General features: G+C 57.3%; 1 protein-coding gene across 1 annotated transcript; it reads right to left on the bottom strand.

Annotated features, from left to right (window-relative positions):
• Positions 1-884: 884 nt before the first annotated feature.
• Positions 885-14,401, bottom strand: LOC149858635 (epoxide hydrolase 4-like). Its single transcript, XM_090061571.1, has 7 exons — positions 14,210-14,401; positions 13,786-13,871; positions 12,726-12,901; positions 9,857-9,985; positions 7,024-7,127; positions 6,156-6,304; positions 885-1,104 (listed from the first exon to the last, which is right to left on the bottom strand). The coding sequence occupies exons 1-7, from the start codon at positions 14,399-14,401 to the stop codon at positions 885-887; spliced, it is 1,056 nt and encodes a 351-aa protein (XP_089917697.1).
• Between the last annotated feature and the right edge of the window lie 436 nt (positions 14,402-14,837).

Genomic DNA, 14,837 nt, shown 5'->3' with positions numbered 1-14,837 from the left:
CCATTTCTAACAATATTATAACAATACTCCATTTCTAACATGAGAACAGCCCTTTATTACCTGCCCAGCAAGCAAAGCAGGAAGACACTTGGACAGAGGCTCCAAGGGGCAAATGCAACAACTCGCACTGGCGCAGCCCTTCCTGGCCTGGCCCAGGGCCAAATGAACTTGGGGCACTAACAGAGTCACTATGTGCACTGGACACTGCCACTCACCTCCTGCTCCCTCATGCCAAGCCAGCTATGCCCACATGCATTACTGCCACAGCTGCCTTCATGAGTGCCCCATACACTTTCCCATGCCAGGCCAAGAACCTGCCAGGCCCATGATGCCAGGTTTGAATAGCATCACCCCTACCACAGCCTCTGAGGTCCTGAGGTGGAAAAAGAGGAGGTGCTCATAGTTGGAGACAGGAGGGAGAAGTGCTGGCATGTGACAGGCAGGGCAGTGGGGCAGAGTGAAGATTATCTGGAACCACATCAGACTCCAAGCCAGTCTGGGACAACCTGTAGAGAGGCCAAGCTCAGGGGACACAGGGAGCCATCCTGGCAGGTGACAGGATGGCATCCAGGGAGCTCCTGCTAGCCTGCGAATGGGGGGAAACCTGCTGCAGCCACTATCATGGGGGGAAACCTGCTGCAGCCACTATCATGGGCCCTTGGCACTCAGGCTTCTCCGCCACGCTCAGGAGGGGGAAAGGTGGGAAGAGGTCAGGGTCTTTAGAGCTGTCTGTCTGGGACTGAATCTCCAGGCGCACAGCTAGCAGGTCAGGAGGGAGAGGCACAGCACCACACAAACCACCCTAGGTGAATAGATGAATACTGCCCAAGGCCTGTCTCTGCCATGGGGTCCTAGGCCCAACCCACCCCTGCTGCAGCACTGCCTCATCTGCTCTCCTGCAGGAAGGCCCACATCAGCTGATTGACCTTCTCTGGCTGGTCCTTGAGTAGCCAGTGGCTGCACTGGGGGAGGAGCTCAATCCGGCACCTATGGTGGAAGTACCCCTGCAGGACTGCAACCAGCCCAACCTCCAGGAACACGTCCTTCTTCCCCCAGATCACCAGTGTGGGTGCCAGCACAGTCTTCTCCTTCACAATGGGCCTCCTGCGTGGGGGAGGGAAAGATATAGGGGAGAGCTCCCTGGGGCACTGGGTCATAAAGTGGCCCCCACCCTTCCCCAGGGGTCCCTGGTGCAGCCCTGAGGTACACAGACCTGGGGCTCTCTGTGCTGGGAGCCTGCTTCTCCCGGGGGCACGTCTATGGCACAGCACACAATGGGGCAAGTCCCAATGTGAGAGGGGACCCTGGAGGTTGATGCACCCCCTCAGCATGGCTCTGAAAGGCCCACAGCCTTCTTTGTAATAAAGTAGGTTTAGATGGGATACAGGACAAACGTCTTCACTGTTATAATAGCAAGGCAATGGGAGAGTAGTGTAGGGAAGTTGTGGACTCTCTATTACTGCAGGTGTTCAAAAGAAGTTAGACATCTACTAGTTCGGGATGATGTAGGCGTAGCAATGCCCATATTCTACTATGGGGTATTTCCAGGTTTCTGGGCATCACTGGTTGCTCCTGCCACACCTTTCTGCTATGTTTCTGGGGTATTTAAACCTCCCTCAGAGACACTGGACATTGGCTACAGCCCTGGCTGGGGATGGTTTCACAGTTTCTAGGGTCGGAAGGGACCTGAGCAGATCATCAAGTCCCACCCCCTGCCATGGCAGGAGAGAGTACAGCAAGTTGTACATCTAGCCTTCTCTTACAGACCCCCAGGGTGGGAGCCAGCACCACTTCTCTTGGAAGTTGGTTTCAGATCCTAGCCGCCCTGACCGTGAAGTAGCGCCTCCTGATGTGTAGTCTGAATCTACCCTCTGCCAGCTTGTGACCGTTATTCCTGGTCACTCCTGGTAGTGCTCGGGGGAACATGGACTCCCCCAATGCCTGCTGGTCCCCTCTGACTAGTTTGTAACAGGCCTCGGCCTTCCCTTGTGGAGGCTGAACAGGTTCAGGTCCCGTAGCCTCTCCTCGTAGGGCCTGCCCTGCTGCCCCCTGATCATGCGAGTGGCCCGCCTCTGGACCCTCTCCATGCCATCCACATCCCTCCTGAAGTGCGGCGCCCAGAACTGGACGCAGTACTCCAGCTGCGGCCTGACCAGTGCCGCATAGAGGGGGAGGATCACCTCCCTGGACCTGGTTGAGATGCATCTGTGGATGCATGCCAAGGTGCGGTTGGCCTTCCTGACTGCATCCCCACACTGCCGGCCCATGTTCATCTTGGCATCAGTGATGACTCCAAGATCCTTTTCTGTCTCTGCACTGACTAGAAGGGAGTTCCTCAGCCTGTAGGGTATGGTGCTGGTTCTTCCTCCCCAGGTGCAGCACCTTGCACTCATCAGTGTTGAATCCCATCCTATTCTCATCCACCCACTCTTGTAACATGTCTAGGTCCAATTGCAGTCTTTTCCTCCCTTCTAGTGTGCCCACATCCCCCCACATCTTAGTGTCATCAGCAATTTGAACAGGGTGCTTTTTACCCCCTCGTCCAAGTCACTGATGAAGATGTTGAACAGTGCAGGCCCAAGGATCTAGCCCTGGGGGACCCCACTGCCCACATCCCTCCAGGTCGAAAATGACCTGTCCACCACCACTCTCTGGGTGCAGCCCTCCAGTCAGCTGGCGATCCATTTGACTGTGTAGGTGTTGACACCACAGTCCCCCAGTTTCGTAATGAGAACAGTGTCGAAGGCCTTCCGAAAGTCCAGAAAGACTACGTCCACTGCTACCCCTGCATCTAAGGGTTTGGCAACCTGGTCGTAGAAGGCCATCAGGTTGGTCTGACAGGACCTGCCTCTAATGAACCCGGGTTGGTTGCCCCTAAGCATAACCTCTCCTGCTGGCCCCTCATGGACATGTGCCAGGATAATTCTCTCAAAAAGCTTCCCCAGGATTGAGGGGCCTATAGTTCCCCGGGTCCTCCTTCCTCCCTTTTTTGAAGATGGGAACCACATTGGCCCTCTTCCAGTCCTTTGGCCCCACACCAGAGCACCACGAGTGCTTGTACAGCCGTGCTAGGGGTCCTGCAATGACCTCAGCCAATTCCCTCAGCACTCTGGGGTGGAGATCGTCTGGACCAGCTGATTTAACTACATCCAGTCCTCCAGAAGTTCCCTGACTAGATCCTCACTGACCCTAGGCCTGGGTGCGCCTCCCCTGGGGCCTGAGGGGGGCCTGGTTGGGGGGGGGGGCTTATCCAGTCCCTGCTCAGGAAAATGGAGGCAAAGAAGTCGTTAAATAGGTTAGCTTTGTTGTCTGGTGTGATGACCAGATTTCCTAGTGTGTCTTGCAGGGGCCCCACATTACCCGGTACCTTTTTTATTGCCCCATATGTATTTAAAAAAGGACTTCTTGTTGTGCTTGATCCAGGAAGTTACTCCTAGTCCTATCTCTGCCCTGGCCTCCCTGACTGCCCCCCTGCATCCCTGAGCAACCGCAGTATAGTCCTCCCTGGTGATGGCCCCTCCTGCCATTGGGTGTACGCCTCCCTTTTAGCTAGGAGACACTCCCAGATGCTTTTGGTGAGCCATGGGGGCTTTTGCGCCCTCTTGCTCCCTTTGATCCGTGTTGGGATTACCTCCCTTTGGGCTTGGAGGATTGTCTCCTTAAGGAGTGACCACTTTACTTGGACACTGGGCTCCCCTCCCCTCCGGGACCTCAGTGCTTCCCCGACTATTGTCCTTAGCTCATTGAAGTCCACCCTCCCGAAGTCCAGGGCTGCTGCCTTGCTGCAGGCCTTGGCCATCTTGCGCTGGATGGTGAATTCCAGCAGGTGATGACTGCTGTCGTCCAGGTGGTCGAGCACCCGCAGCCCCCTCACCAGGTCATCACCCGTGGCCAGCACCAGGTCCAACAAGGCATCTTCCCTGGTGGGGCTGGGCACCTCCTGGGTTAGATGGAGGTCCTGCATTTGGGCTAGGAACCTACGTGAGCGATCAGGCCATGGTGACTGGGCTGTGCCAATGCTCGTGCTGGGATTCAGTCCTGGAGGTGCCTGGGTAGTGGGTCTCGCCTCTGCTTAGAACCAGAGCAATCGTTACAGTTGGGGTCAGGAAGAAATTTCACCCCATGGTCAGATTGGTGTGAACTGTGGGGGGGTTTGACTTCCTCTGTAGCAGGGGCATGGCCTCTAGCTAAGATTTCTTGAGTGTATATTAAAAAGCTTCTTACAGAGACATGGTGTTAGCTGCTGTGGTCTCCCTGCTTTGCCTGTGGTTTGGGTGCGATACCTTGTATTGTCAGGGTGGACAGATTTGTCTGGGGTGGTTTGGAATGGGTTGATCTGGCCTCAGGCAGGGGGTTGGACTGGACGTGACCTGTGGAGGTCCCTTCCAGCCTTACTTCTCTGATTCTGTGATTCCTCCCTGGGGCTACAGCATGACAGCAGGGGTTTGGAGCAGAAGGGCACATGAGGGGAACAGTTATTTTCCCAGAATTATCATCTCTGCAGAGTTATTCTGACATAAAAAAGAGCTGAGTCTGTCTGTCTGCCCATAATGCTTTTGATCAAGTGTGCATGCACCACCACTGAGATAGGGTTACCATACATCTGGGTTTCCCTGGACGTGTCCCCACTCTTTTTAAGCCCTCTGATCTCCATCCAGGCGGTTGTTTGGGATTTCCCTTTGCTCCACTGGTGCAAAGGGAAGGGTGATAGCAGGCAGCAGAGAGGACCTGCCTGCAGCTGCAGAGGTGCACAGACCCATGTGGTGCTCCCTGCTGCCTGCAATCGCCCTTCCCCTGCTCCCACCCCTGGAGCAAAGTAGAAACAAAGACATTTGGCCAGGCAGGGGGAGCGGGGGCTGCAGCTGCGACAGGGCAGTGGGGAGGATTGCCCTGTCTCCAGCGGTGGGGGGGCTTGGAGGTCAGTAGGGAACTCGGTGGCCGGGCGGCAGCACAGGGCCGGTGCCTGTGCTCTGGGGGCTGAGCAGCCCTGAGACACTGGGGGCGGGGGGGGGGCGACGTAAGGCAGCAGGGAGGAAGGGGGGGGACGTAGCCAGGCTGCTTGGTGCAGTGCAGCAACCTCATCCCAAGGCAGCAGCTGCATGAATCGTTGCCACTGCGCTCGGGCTGGGTTAGGACAGGGACAGCTGGGGCACCTCTGGCAGGGCTGGGGGGCAGGGGGCAGGGGACTGTGAGTTGGGGGTGCAGGGGGGCACTGGCAGTGCCAGGGGGCTGCAGGCCAGGAGTGAGGGGCACCAGCAGGGTCAGGGGGCAGGGTACTGACGTTTGGTGAGTGAGGGGCACTGGCAGGGCTGGGGTCAGTGGCTAGGGAGTGAAGGGCAGCAGCAGGGCTGTGGGGCTGTGGCTTGGGAGCGTGGGGCATTGGGGTGGGGGCAGGGGACTGTGGATTGGGAGTGCTGGGGGCACTGGCCGCACCAGGGAGCTGTGGGTCAGGAGTGAGGGGCACCAACAAGGCCCAGGGGGACAGGGTACTGCAGCTTGGTGAGTGAGCGGCACTGGCAGGGCTGCGGTCAGTGGGTTGGGAGTGAGGGGCAGCAGCAGGGCTGTGGGGCTGTGGCTTGGCAGCGAGGGGCAACAGAATGGGCAGGGGCAGGGCCACCCTTAGGGGCTGGCCATGTAAACACTCCTCTGAAATCCATCATTCGTGATGGGCATTTGGCTAGTTATCCCAGAAGTGGCTAGCGCATGACTGGGGATTGTCACCCAGAGTGGTAGACTGGGTCCGGGGCACGGAGCTGCACCCAGGGGACTGGCAGCACCTGGCACAGTTGGCCTCATTTACCTGAGTGGGAGCTGGGGGCCAAAGAGACAGCAGCCCTGGGGCCCCCAGGGGCACAGATCCTCCTCTTCCTCAGGAGGTCTTGTCACTGAAGCCCCTCCAGCCCCTCAGCCCTGGGCTGGGCTGGGAAAGGGCTGTGACCAGATGAGCTCAGAAGCAGCATCACACAGCCTTGACCAGGCCCCGCGTCCCTTCCTGCCCAGGTGCTGCTGCCCACTAGCCCCTTCACCCCCCTGCCTGTTGCAAAGGTTGGTGAGAACATGGCAGCCCCCCTCTCTCTGAGTGCAGAGGACCCAGGAGGGGTCACCCCAGCTTAATGCAGGGGCCAGATCCCCCCCAGGGAGGAGGCAGCTCCTACCTGAAGAGGCCCCTGTAGTAGTTAAGCGCTGCGGTCATCCTGCCTGGCTGGGACAGGCCGTAGATGTAAGCCTCCAGCTCTTGCTCCGTGTGGCACCGCTGCAGGTTCTGGATTCCTGCAGTCCTGCTGCTCATGATCCACTTCAGCAGCTGCAGCGGGACAGACACGACTGAGGTGATGGGGGCTGGGGCCAGCTGCAGACGCATATCCCAGTCCCTGCCAGCCACTGAGCTCCAGCTGGGGCAGGGAGCCCCAGACAGCACAGATACCCAGTGCCAAAGCCTTCCCCAACCACCAGCCACCCATCTGACTAAAGACACAAGCTGGGCATCCCTGGCTTCAACGCTGTTCACCCTGACTCAGCCAAGGGCTTCCAGGGCCACACAGACCCAACAGGCACGACTGAGCCCCATCACCCACTCCCAGGCATCTGCTGTGTCTCCCCAAGCAGGCCCCAGCATGGGACCACTTGGTCTGGGCCAGACCCCTGCCAGGGAGGGCAGAGCCACCCCCTTCCCAGGTTGACTGCTCAGCCAGCACCAGGTGGTGAGGGCATGTGAGAAAACTCTGCAGCCGGCAAGCGGGGCACCAGGGGCAGGGCTCCCAGTACGGCAGGGAGGGAACAGCCTCCTTGTGGGAAAGGGGAACCTACTGGGGCTGGGGCTGGAGAAGGAGCAGTTTTTGCAGGAGATGGTGACGTGCAGCTGTGAGAGCAGGGGCTGGGCTCTGTGATCCAGGGACCCATCTGCTCAGTGGGATCCCAGGGCTCAGCCAGCACAGCACCCCACCCCACCCACTGCAGATCTCCTGCGGGGTTTCCAGCGGGGGGAAGGTCAGGCCCTTTCTGAAACCCCTGCCCTGCTCTCACCGCAAAGTCACCCAGGGACAAGATGAGCTCAGCATAGCCTTGCAGCTGGAACAGGAACATGTAGGAGGAGCGTAGCAGCTGCCTGGGGTGGCAGATGGAGTACTCTGTTGGGGAGGGACAGATAGAGACCGTGAGGCCACAGAGTCATAGGAGAAGAGAAAACTAGAGCTTGAAGGGAGCGCAGGAGGTCATTTAATCTAACCCCCTGATAAAAACAGGACCATCCCCAAATATATCATCCAAGCCTAGGCTTTGTCTAGCTGGATCTTAAAAACTTCCAAGGATGGAGACTCCACAACCTCTGGGTAAGCTGTTCCAGTGCTTCATTACCCTCTTGGTGAGAAAGTTGTTCCTCATATCTAACCTAAACTTCCCTTGCTGCAACTACAGACCATTGCTCCATGTTCTGTCATGTGCCACCACTGAGAACAGTGTAGCTCAAGGGTGGGCAATTATTTGGGTCCAAGGGCCACTTACGGAGTTTGGACGAGCTGGCATGGGCTGGGTCAGCACCTGTTCCCCCGTCCCCCAACAACAGCTCACCCAAGCTCCCTAAGGGGCCTTCCAGGCCAAATAATTGCTCACCCTGGGGCAGAGAGGACAAAGATTTGGGTGAGCTGTTCCCCCTTCTCCCTTTTCTCTCTCTCCTGCCCTGGGTCTCCGGCCCATGGCTGGGTCGAGCAAGAGCTGTGCCAGCTGCATCCATGTGGCCTGAGGAAGCATGTGGGAATACAGTGCAGCACCGCCTGGCCCAGCCACATGCTGGGGACACAGGGGAGGGCAGGGGAGGGGGTGAAGGGAGAAGGGGGCTGGGAGCTGCAGGTCATACGGACTCAGCTGGGTGGTGCCACACTGTGTTCCCCCTTTCTCCCTGCACCCTCTCCCTTGCCTGAGTCCCCAGCATGTGGCCTGGCTGGTACCACGCTGTGCTCCTGCACGCTGCTTCGGGCCATGTGGGTGCAGCTGGTGCGGCTCCTGCCCGACCCAGCCACGTACCGGGGGCCCAGGGTCAGGCAGGAGCTGTGCTAGGCCTGGTGGAGCCTGAAGTGGCACACGGGAGCACAGTGCAGCACCAGCGCCTCTGCTCCTGCCAAGCCCCCGCCCAGCAGAGGCCGGATAACCCACAGCTGCTGGTCCTCTTCTCTCTGCAGCCCCCCGCCCCCACCAGCGAGGAGGACCTTACCTGAGCTTTGACTTGCTGGGTGCAGGGTTGGAGCAGAGCGCAGACACCCTCAACTGGCAGAAGCCCACCAGGAGCTTACACTGAGGCGGGGGCGGGGTGGGGAGTGGCTGCTGGTGCTTCAGCCAGCTTTCATGGGGAAGGGAGAAGGGTGAGAGGCACTGAAAGCCAGAGCAGCCACTGGCCAGATACAGTAGTTCTCCTTCAGACGAGCCAGCCATGGGCTGGGTAAAATCATTTGGCGGGCAGGATCCAACTCATGGGCCGTATTTTGGCCACCCCCAGTCCAGTTCCATCCTCTCTGTAACCACCCTTCAGGTACTTGAAGGCTGCTATTAAATGCACTCTCAGGCTTTTCTCCAGACTAAACAAGCCCAGGTCCCTCAGCCTCTCCTCACAAGTTGTATCGCCCAGCCCTCTCACCATTTTCATTGCCCTCTGCTGGACTCTCTCCAACTTGTCCACACCCCTTCTGTAGTGGGGTCCCAAAACTGGATGCAGTACTCCAGATGTGGCCTCACCAGTGCTGAATAGAGGGGAAGAATCACTTCCCTCGATCTGCTGGATACTCTCCTACTAATGCAGCCCAGGGTGTTGTTAGTCTTCTTCACAACAAGGACACACTGCTGGCTCATATTTAGCTTATTCTGTACTGTAACCCCCAGGTCCTTCCTGCAGAGCTGCTGCTTAGCCAGTCGGTCCCCAGCCTGTACCAGTGCATGGGATCCTTCCGTCTCAAGTGGAGGACTTTGAACTTGTCCTTATTGAACTTCATGAGGTTTCTTTTGGTCCTATCCTCCAATCTGTCTAGGTCTCTCTGAATCCTAGCCCTACCATCCAGTGTATCTACTGCTCCCTGCAGCTTGGTGTCACCTGTAAACTTGCCGAGGATGCACTCCTTCCCATCTTCCAGCTCTGGCCCCAGGACCAGCCCCTGGGGCACTCCAGTTTCTGGGAAGATCCAGAGCGGTGCAGGCTGGGCTAGGTCTCACGTGGGGCTGGACCAGGCTCAGCCCAGTTGCTGTTTCCAAGCAAGGTTCTCTGTGCCCAGCACCTGGGCAGCCAAGCCTAGAGCCAGGGTCAGCCCCAGGTACTCTGCCCAGTACAGGTGGGTGTCCCCTGTGCCCTTGAACCACCCTGCCCATTGCTGACCCCTTCCCTGCTCTGCTTGGCAGCCTGCATGCCCGGAAACGGCTCACAGCACAAGATTTGCCCCTCTCCCACCCCCTCACACTCATTGGGTTCCCAGCAGCTCCAGTCTATTCAGTGGGTGAAGTGAGGCCGAGCCCCTGCTGCACCCATTGCCCTGGGGCTGCCTTCTCCACTGCTCAGAGCAGTCCCTTTCCCCTCACCCACCCCAGTAGCACCCAGGGCTCCCAGCACAGGGAGGAAACTCTGGATTCACACGTAGGTCTCCCTGCTTCAGGGGCTGCAGCCCAGAGGCTGGGGTAGGAAGATGGGGGTCAAGCTCCAGCCCTTGGGGGCTGTTTCTCAGGTGTGGAGGGAGCCCTTATGCTGAGATGCCGCCAGGCCCCACCAGCCACTGGGGCTCCTGCTGCTTGGAGGGGCTGATGCTGCCTCTGCCTCTGCCCTGGTGTTGCTGGGCCTGGGCACGGGGTGGAGTGGAGAGGATGTGGGGGCTCAGAGCATCACCGATCAGCGCAGAGGGGTGTGCAGTGTTCATGAGGATCAGCTTCTCCACCAGGTCAGGGTGCTGAGCGGCGAACACCCAGGCGAGGACTCCCCCCCAGTCATGTCCCACCACAGTGGCTTTGAGAGAGCCTGCAGAGATGGATGGACAGGCAGGATGTTAGGGTACAGCGGGGATAGCAGCACAAGGGGCTGGATTAGGGTGGCCATTGGTCCTGTTTTTTATACCAGATCATCCTGTTTTTAAACCCTTCTCAGTGGGGACCTGACTGCAGAAAGTCCATTTTTTTCAGTTCATTGGTGGAAATGCATGTCAGTCACCTGTTTTTCATAGTTTCATAGTTGGTAGGGTCGGAAGGGACCTGAGCAGATCATCTAGTCCAATCCAGTGCCATAGGCAGAAAAGATGCTGGGGTCAAGTGACCCCAGCTAGGTGGCTGTCTAGTCTCTTTTTGAAGACCCCCACGGTAGGAGCAAGCACCACTTCCTTTGGAAGTTGGTTCCAGCTCCTAGACCCCCTGATAGTGAAGTAGCGCCTCCTAATACCAAGCCTGAATCTACTTTTGGTCAACTTATTGCCATTGTTCCTTGTTATCCCCGGCAGTGCTCGGGAACACGGACTCTCCCATTGCTGGTCCCCCTTGGGAACAAGGCAGCCACCAGATCCCCTCTCAGCCTTCTCTTGTGGAGGCTGAACAGGTTCAGGTCCCGTAGTCTCTCCTTGTAGGACCTGCCCTGCTGACCCCCATTCATGCGCGTGGCTGCCTCTAGACCCTCTCCATCTTGTCCACATCCCTCCTGAAGTGCGGCGCCCAGAACTGGATGCAGTACTCCAGCTGCGGCCTGACCAGTGCCACATAGAGGGGGAGGATCACCTCCTTGGACCTGCTCGAGATGCATCTGTGGATGCATGACAAGGTACGGCTGGCCTTCCTGACCGCATCCCCACACTGCCAGCCCATGTTCATTTTGGCATCAATGATGACTCCAAGATCCTTGTCTGCCTCTGCACTGACGAGAAGGGAGTTCCCCAGCCTGTAGGTACGGTGCTGGTTCTTCCTCCCCAGGTGCAGCACCTTGCACTTGTCAGTGTTGAAATCCATCCTGTTCTCGTCTGCCCTCCCCTGTAAGGGATCGAGATCTAGTTGTAGCCTGTCCCTCCCTTCTAGCGTGCTCACCTCTCCCCACAGCTTAGTGTTCTCTCAGTTCTCTTGGCTGTGACTAGATCTAGGGCAGTGCACGGCCAGGAAGAACAGGGGTCCCACCCAGGGAGGGAGGAAGGTGGCGTTTTTGTTGTGTTTCCATCCTTTGCTGCTGATTGGCCAAGAGGATGTCCTGTATTCTGGGGATGTGTGATTGGTCACCCCAGGCTGGACTGACCATGTGTCAGGACCAGGCCAGCACCCACTGCCACAAGTGTACATCCCCTGGACCTCCCCCCACCTAGCCTGGAACTCCCCTCCACCATGATTGTCAGGGGTTTTTTATTCCTCCCTCAGAGGCAGTGAGTGTTGGATGCAGTCCAGGCCTGGGATTATGACTGAGAGGCGTCAGTGCTCCTGCTGGGTCTTAAACCCTGATGTTCCTGACTCACTGCCCAGGGTCAGACTGAGCACCATATTTGGGGTCAGAAAGGAATTTTACTGCATGGTAACCTTTACTGTGCAGGTTTTGTCTTCCTGCGTAATGGGGACATGGCCCTCTTCCTTGGGTCTTTCAAGCATATCTTAGCAATACTTGAAGCGATAGGACATCGGCTGCTGTGGTCCTCCTGCTTTACCTGTGACAAGTTGGGACGTGATACAGGAGGCTGAGCCCTCGGATCTTAGGTCTCAAGTCTAGTGTTGAACCAAAATGGCCCCTGTTGGGTGGTGGGACAGAGGGCCCACTCCACTAGATCCCCCCGCCACCCCAGGTCTTAACATGTGCATTAGAAAAGACTAGATAGATGACAGACTGGGTGTCATGCCCTAAGTTACCCAGAGCCACTCAGCAGAGACCAAGCCTTGGCTTTGTCCCTCTATGCACTCAGAGAAACATAACCCAGGATGGTGCTCTCCAACTACAATCCCACAATGCACAGTTATAATCTCACAAGGCCTATTCAGTTTAGAAAAGAGATGCTAGAGGGGGAACACGAGAAGGGTTTGCAAAACACTAAATGACAAAGAGAAAGTCACTTGGGATTTCTTACTGACTCTCTCTCACCAGACAAGAACCAAAGGTCACAAGACAAAACTAGCAGGCAGTAAGTTTAAAACTAACACAGGGAACTTCTTTTTCCCGCAGTGTGGAATTGAAGGGTGGGACTTGTTGCCACCAGATGTGGTGGAAGCTGAGAGGTCAGCCAGATTCACAAAGGGACTGGACCCATGCTTAGAGGAAAGGGGCATCAGGAGCCATTGAGCATGGGGGTGAGGGGCACGGCCTCTGAATAAGAACTTCCCAGACTTTAAATGCTGGAGGCTGCAAGTGAGAGAGAAACAGGGGAAAAGACCAGTGGTCAGACCCAGTTCACTCTCCCTTTCAGCATGCGCTCTCTGCTGCTTTGTGACACAGAACATGGCCCAGAAAGACCTAGGGTCTGATCTTGGAAATGTGGCTCTTATGTTCTTGCTACAGTCCCACAATGTATTGCTCCTCTGACTAGTGCAACCATGGGTAGGAAGTCACGGTAGCCAGGGCCACCCCAGTCCCATCAGTCACCAGTTACTCATCCTGCCTGGGCCAGTTGCTGGCTGCTGGCTGCTTCCCATGGGCACCATTCCTGACTGAAGGAGAGGCTCCAGTGTTGGGGCCTGGGCAGGTATCCCATGTTTCATAGTGCCAGGGCTGCTCCAGGTGTTGTGCCCTCCCTGCAACCTGTTCTCACCCTGCTTGTCCTTGGTACCCAGCATCTCGATGACCTCCCGCACATCCTCCACCAAGAGCGGGATCTCATAGCTCTTCTCCCCACGGGGGGCGCCCGAGGCATTGTATCCCCGCATGTCCAGCGCCACCACCCGGAACCGCTTCCGAAACTCCTTCAGCTGGTGACGCCAGCAGTACCTGCCACATGCCAGCACACATGTATGTGAGTCAGAGTGTAGAAAGGGAGGATGGTCTGGGTGTAAAGGGTGCCCTGATGTGGTCAATGCCACCCATGCGCCATATTTTAAACCCCTACGGAGTGCCTGGGCCTGATTTCCATGGGGAGACTCAAGATGCCCCTTCAACTCCTGATCGCCTCACCCAGCAGGAGCCTCTGCCTCCATGGGATCACTGTCTGGGCTAGGTCTGCCCCCTCCCCACAGCTCAGCTCAAACAACCAGTTTGGAGCATCTGTATCAAGGATCCAGAGCTGTATGAGCTGGGCCAGGCCTTGCATGAAGCTCAGCCGGGCAGGGCTGGACCACTGTTCCAGACAAGAATCTCTGTGCCCAACTCCCAGGCAGCCAGACCTAGAGCCAGGGTCAGCTCCAGGTGCTCTGCCCCGTACAGGTGGGGTCTCCCCCTTGTTCTAGAACCTCCTGGCCCATCACTGACCCTCCTCCCTTCTCGGCCTGGCAGTCTGTGTGCCCATGGCACGAGACTTACCCCCTCTCTCACTCCCTCACATTCGCTGGGTTCCCCAGGCGCTTCAGACTGTGCATAGGTCTAAGTCTCCATTGTACCCATTGCCCCGGGGCTGCCATTCTCCACCCTCCAGAGCACTTGTGTCTGCCTCACATGAGCCCTACTGGGCCCCTCCTGCCCCCACCGCTTGCTTCCATTGTGAGGCAGGTGCTGCCTTTCTGTTCCAAGCACCAGCAGCACCTGGCATGTAAGGAGCATCGTTCAGTGGGTCTCTGGAAGGAAAGGGTGTTCACAGAGAAGAGGAAAGCCTCATGCCCTACCCCATCCCAGTGTCCCTCTCCTGCCCACCTCAGCCTGCAGCAACTAGCCAGACCTACCAGTTTTGAGGGAACCCATGCAGTAACAGCATGAGTGGGGCCTCCTCTGGACCAGCTGTGACATAATGCAAGCGCAGCCTTGAGCTCTGCAAGGCAGGGAGGGTAGAGAGAGGAGTAGTCATGCCATGCACCTTGTGCCCACTCCACCTGGCCCTGGTGCCCTCCCATAAGCCACACTGTCTCTGCTGGGAGACACAGCAATGCCCATGGCTGGCTTCACCCCAGGGAAGGAACTGTGGCCAAACAGCCCCTCCCTCCAATCCAGACTGTGCAGCCAGGGTCTCAAGCGGAGGCTTCTCCCTTGGGGCCCCTACCCCAGTCTGGCTCACAAGACCCAGCCACAGCACCACAGTGGCCTGCAGAGCTGGAAAGCACAGAGGCCTCAGCTGCACTCCCAAGTCATCACCATGCCCTCCACATGCACCTCAAGCCGCAGGTAGCAGTGCTTCCCATAGGGAGTGTCCATAAGGCATGATGGGAGGGTCTTCCGCACCCTCCAGTGGAAGGTCTTGCATGGTCCTTGGGTCACCAGCAGCCACAGCACCCACAGCAGGTAGATGGCCCCCACTGGGAGGCAGATGAGGAAAATGCCCACGCGGTACAGGAGGTGGCACATCGGCACTAGTTGTCAGGAGCCAGCAGGAAGCGGGAGAGGGACAGCACAGCCCAGGCTGTGGATAAAGAATAAGCATTACTGGGCATCCCCTACATCCTACATGGATGCTAGAACAGGTCTGCATTGCCCCAGGCTGCGCTCAGCCCCCTACCTAGGTCCCCCAGAGCCCAGCACCATATCACGCAGGAAGCCATTAATGGCATCAGTAAGAAAAGGGACTGAAAACAAAATAGAGAATAGCATCATGCTATGATACAAATCTACTGTGCACCCACCTTTGAATACCATGTGCTGTTCTGGCCTGTGCATCCCAAAAAGGATGCAGTAAAATTAGACTAGGTGCAGAGAAGGGCAAACAAAATGATCAGAGGCCTGGATCAGCTGTCAGATCAAGAGAGACTAGAAAGGCTTCAACTCTTCAGTTTGGAAAGGTGAA

Source organism: Crocodylus siamensis, chromosome 8, assembly GCF_052110815.1.
Source record: "Crocodylus siamensis isolate JL-2025a chromosome 8, ASM5211081v1, whole genome shotgun sequence".
Classification (NCBI taxonomy): Eukaryota; Metazoa; Chordata; order Crocodylia; family Crocodylidae; genus Crocodylus; species Crocodylus siamensis.
The sequence above is the reverse complement of the archived record's forward strand: the minus strand, read 5'-3'. Positions and strand labels throughout refer to the sequence as shown.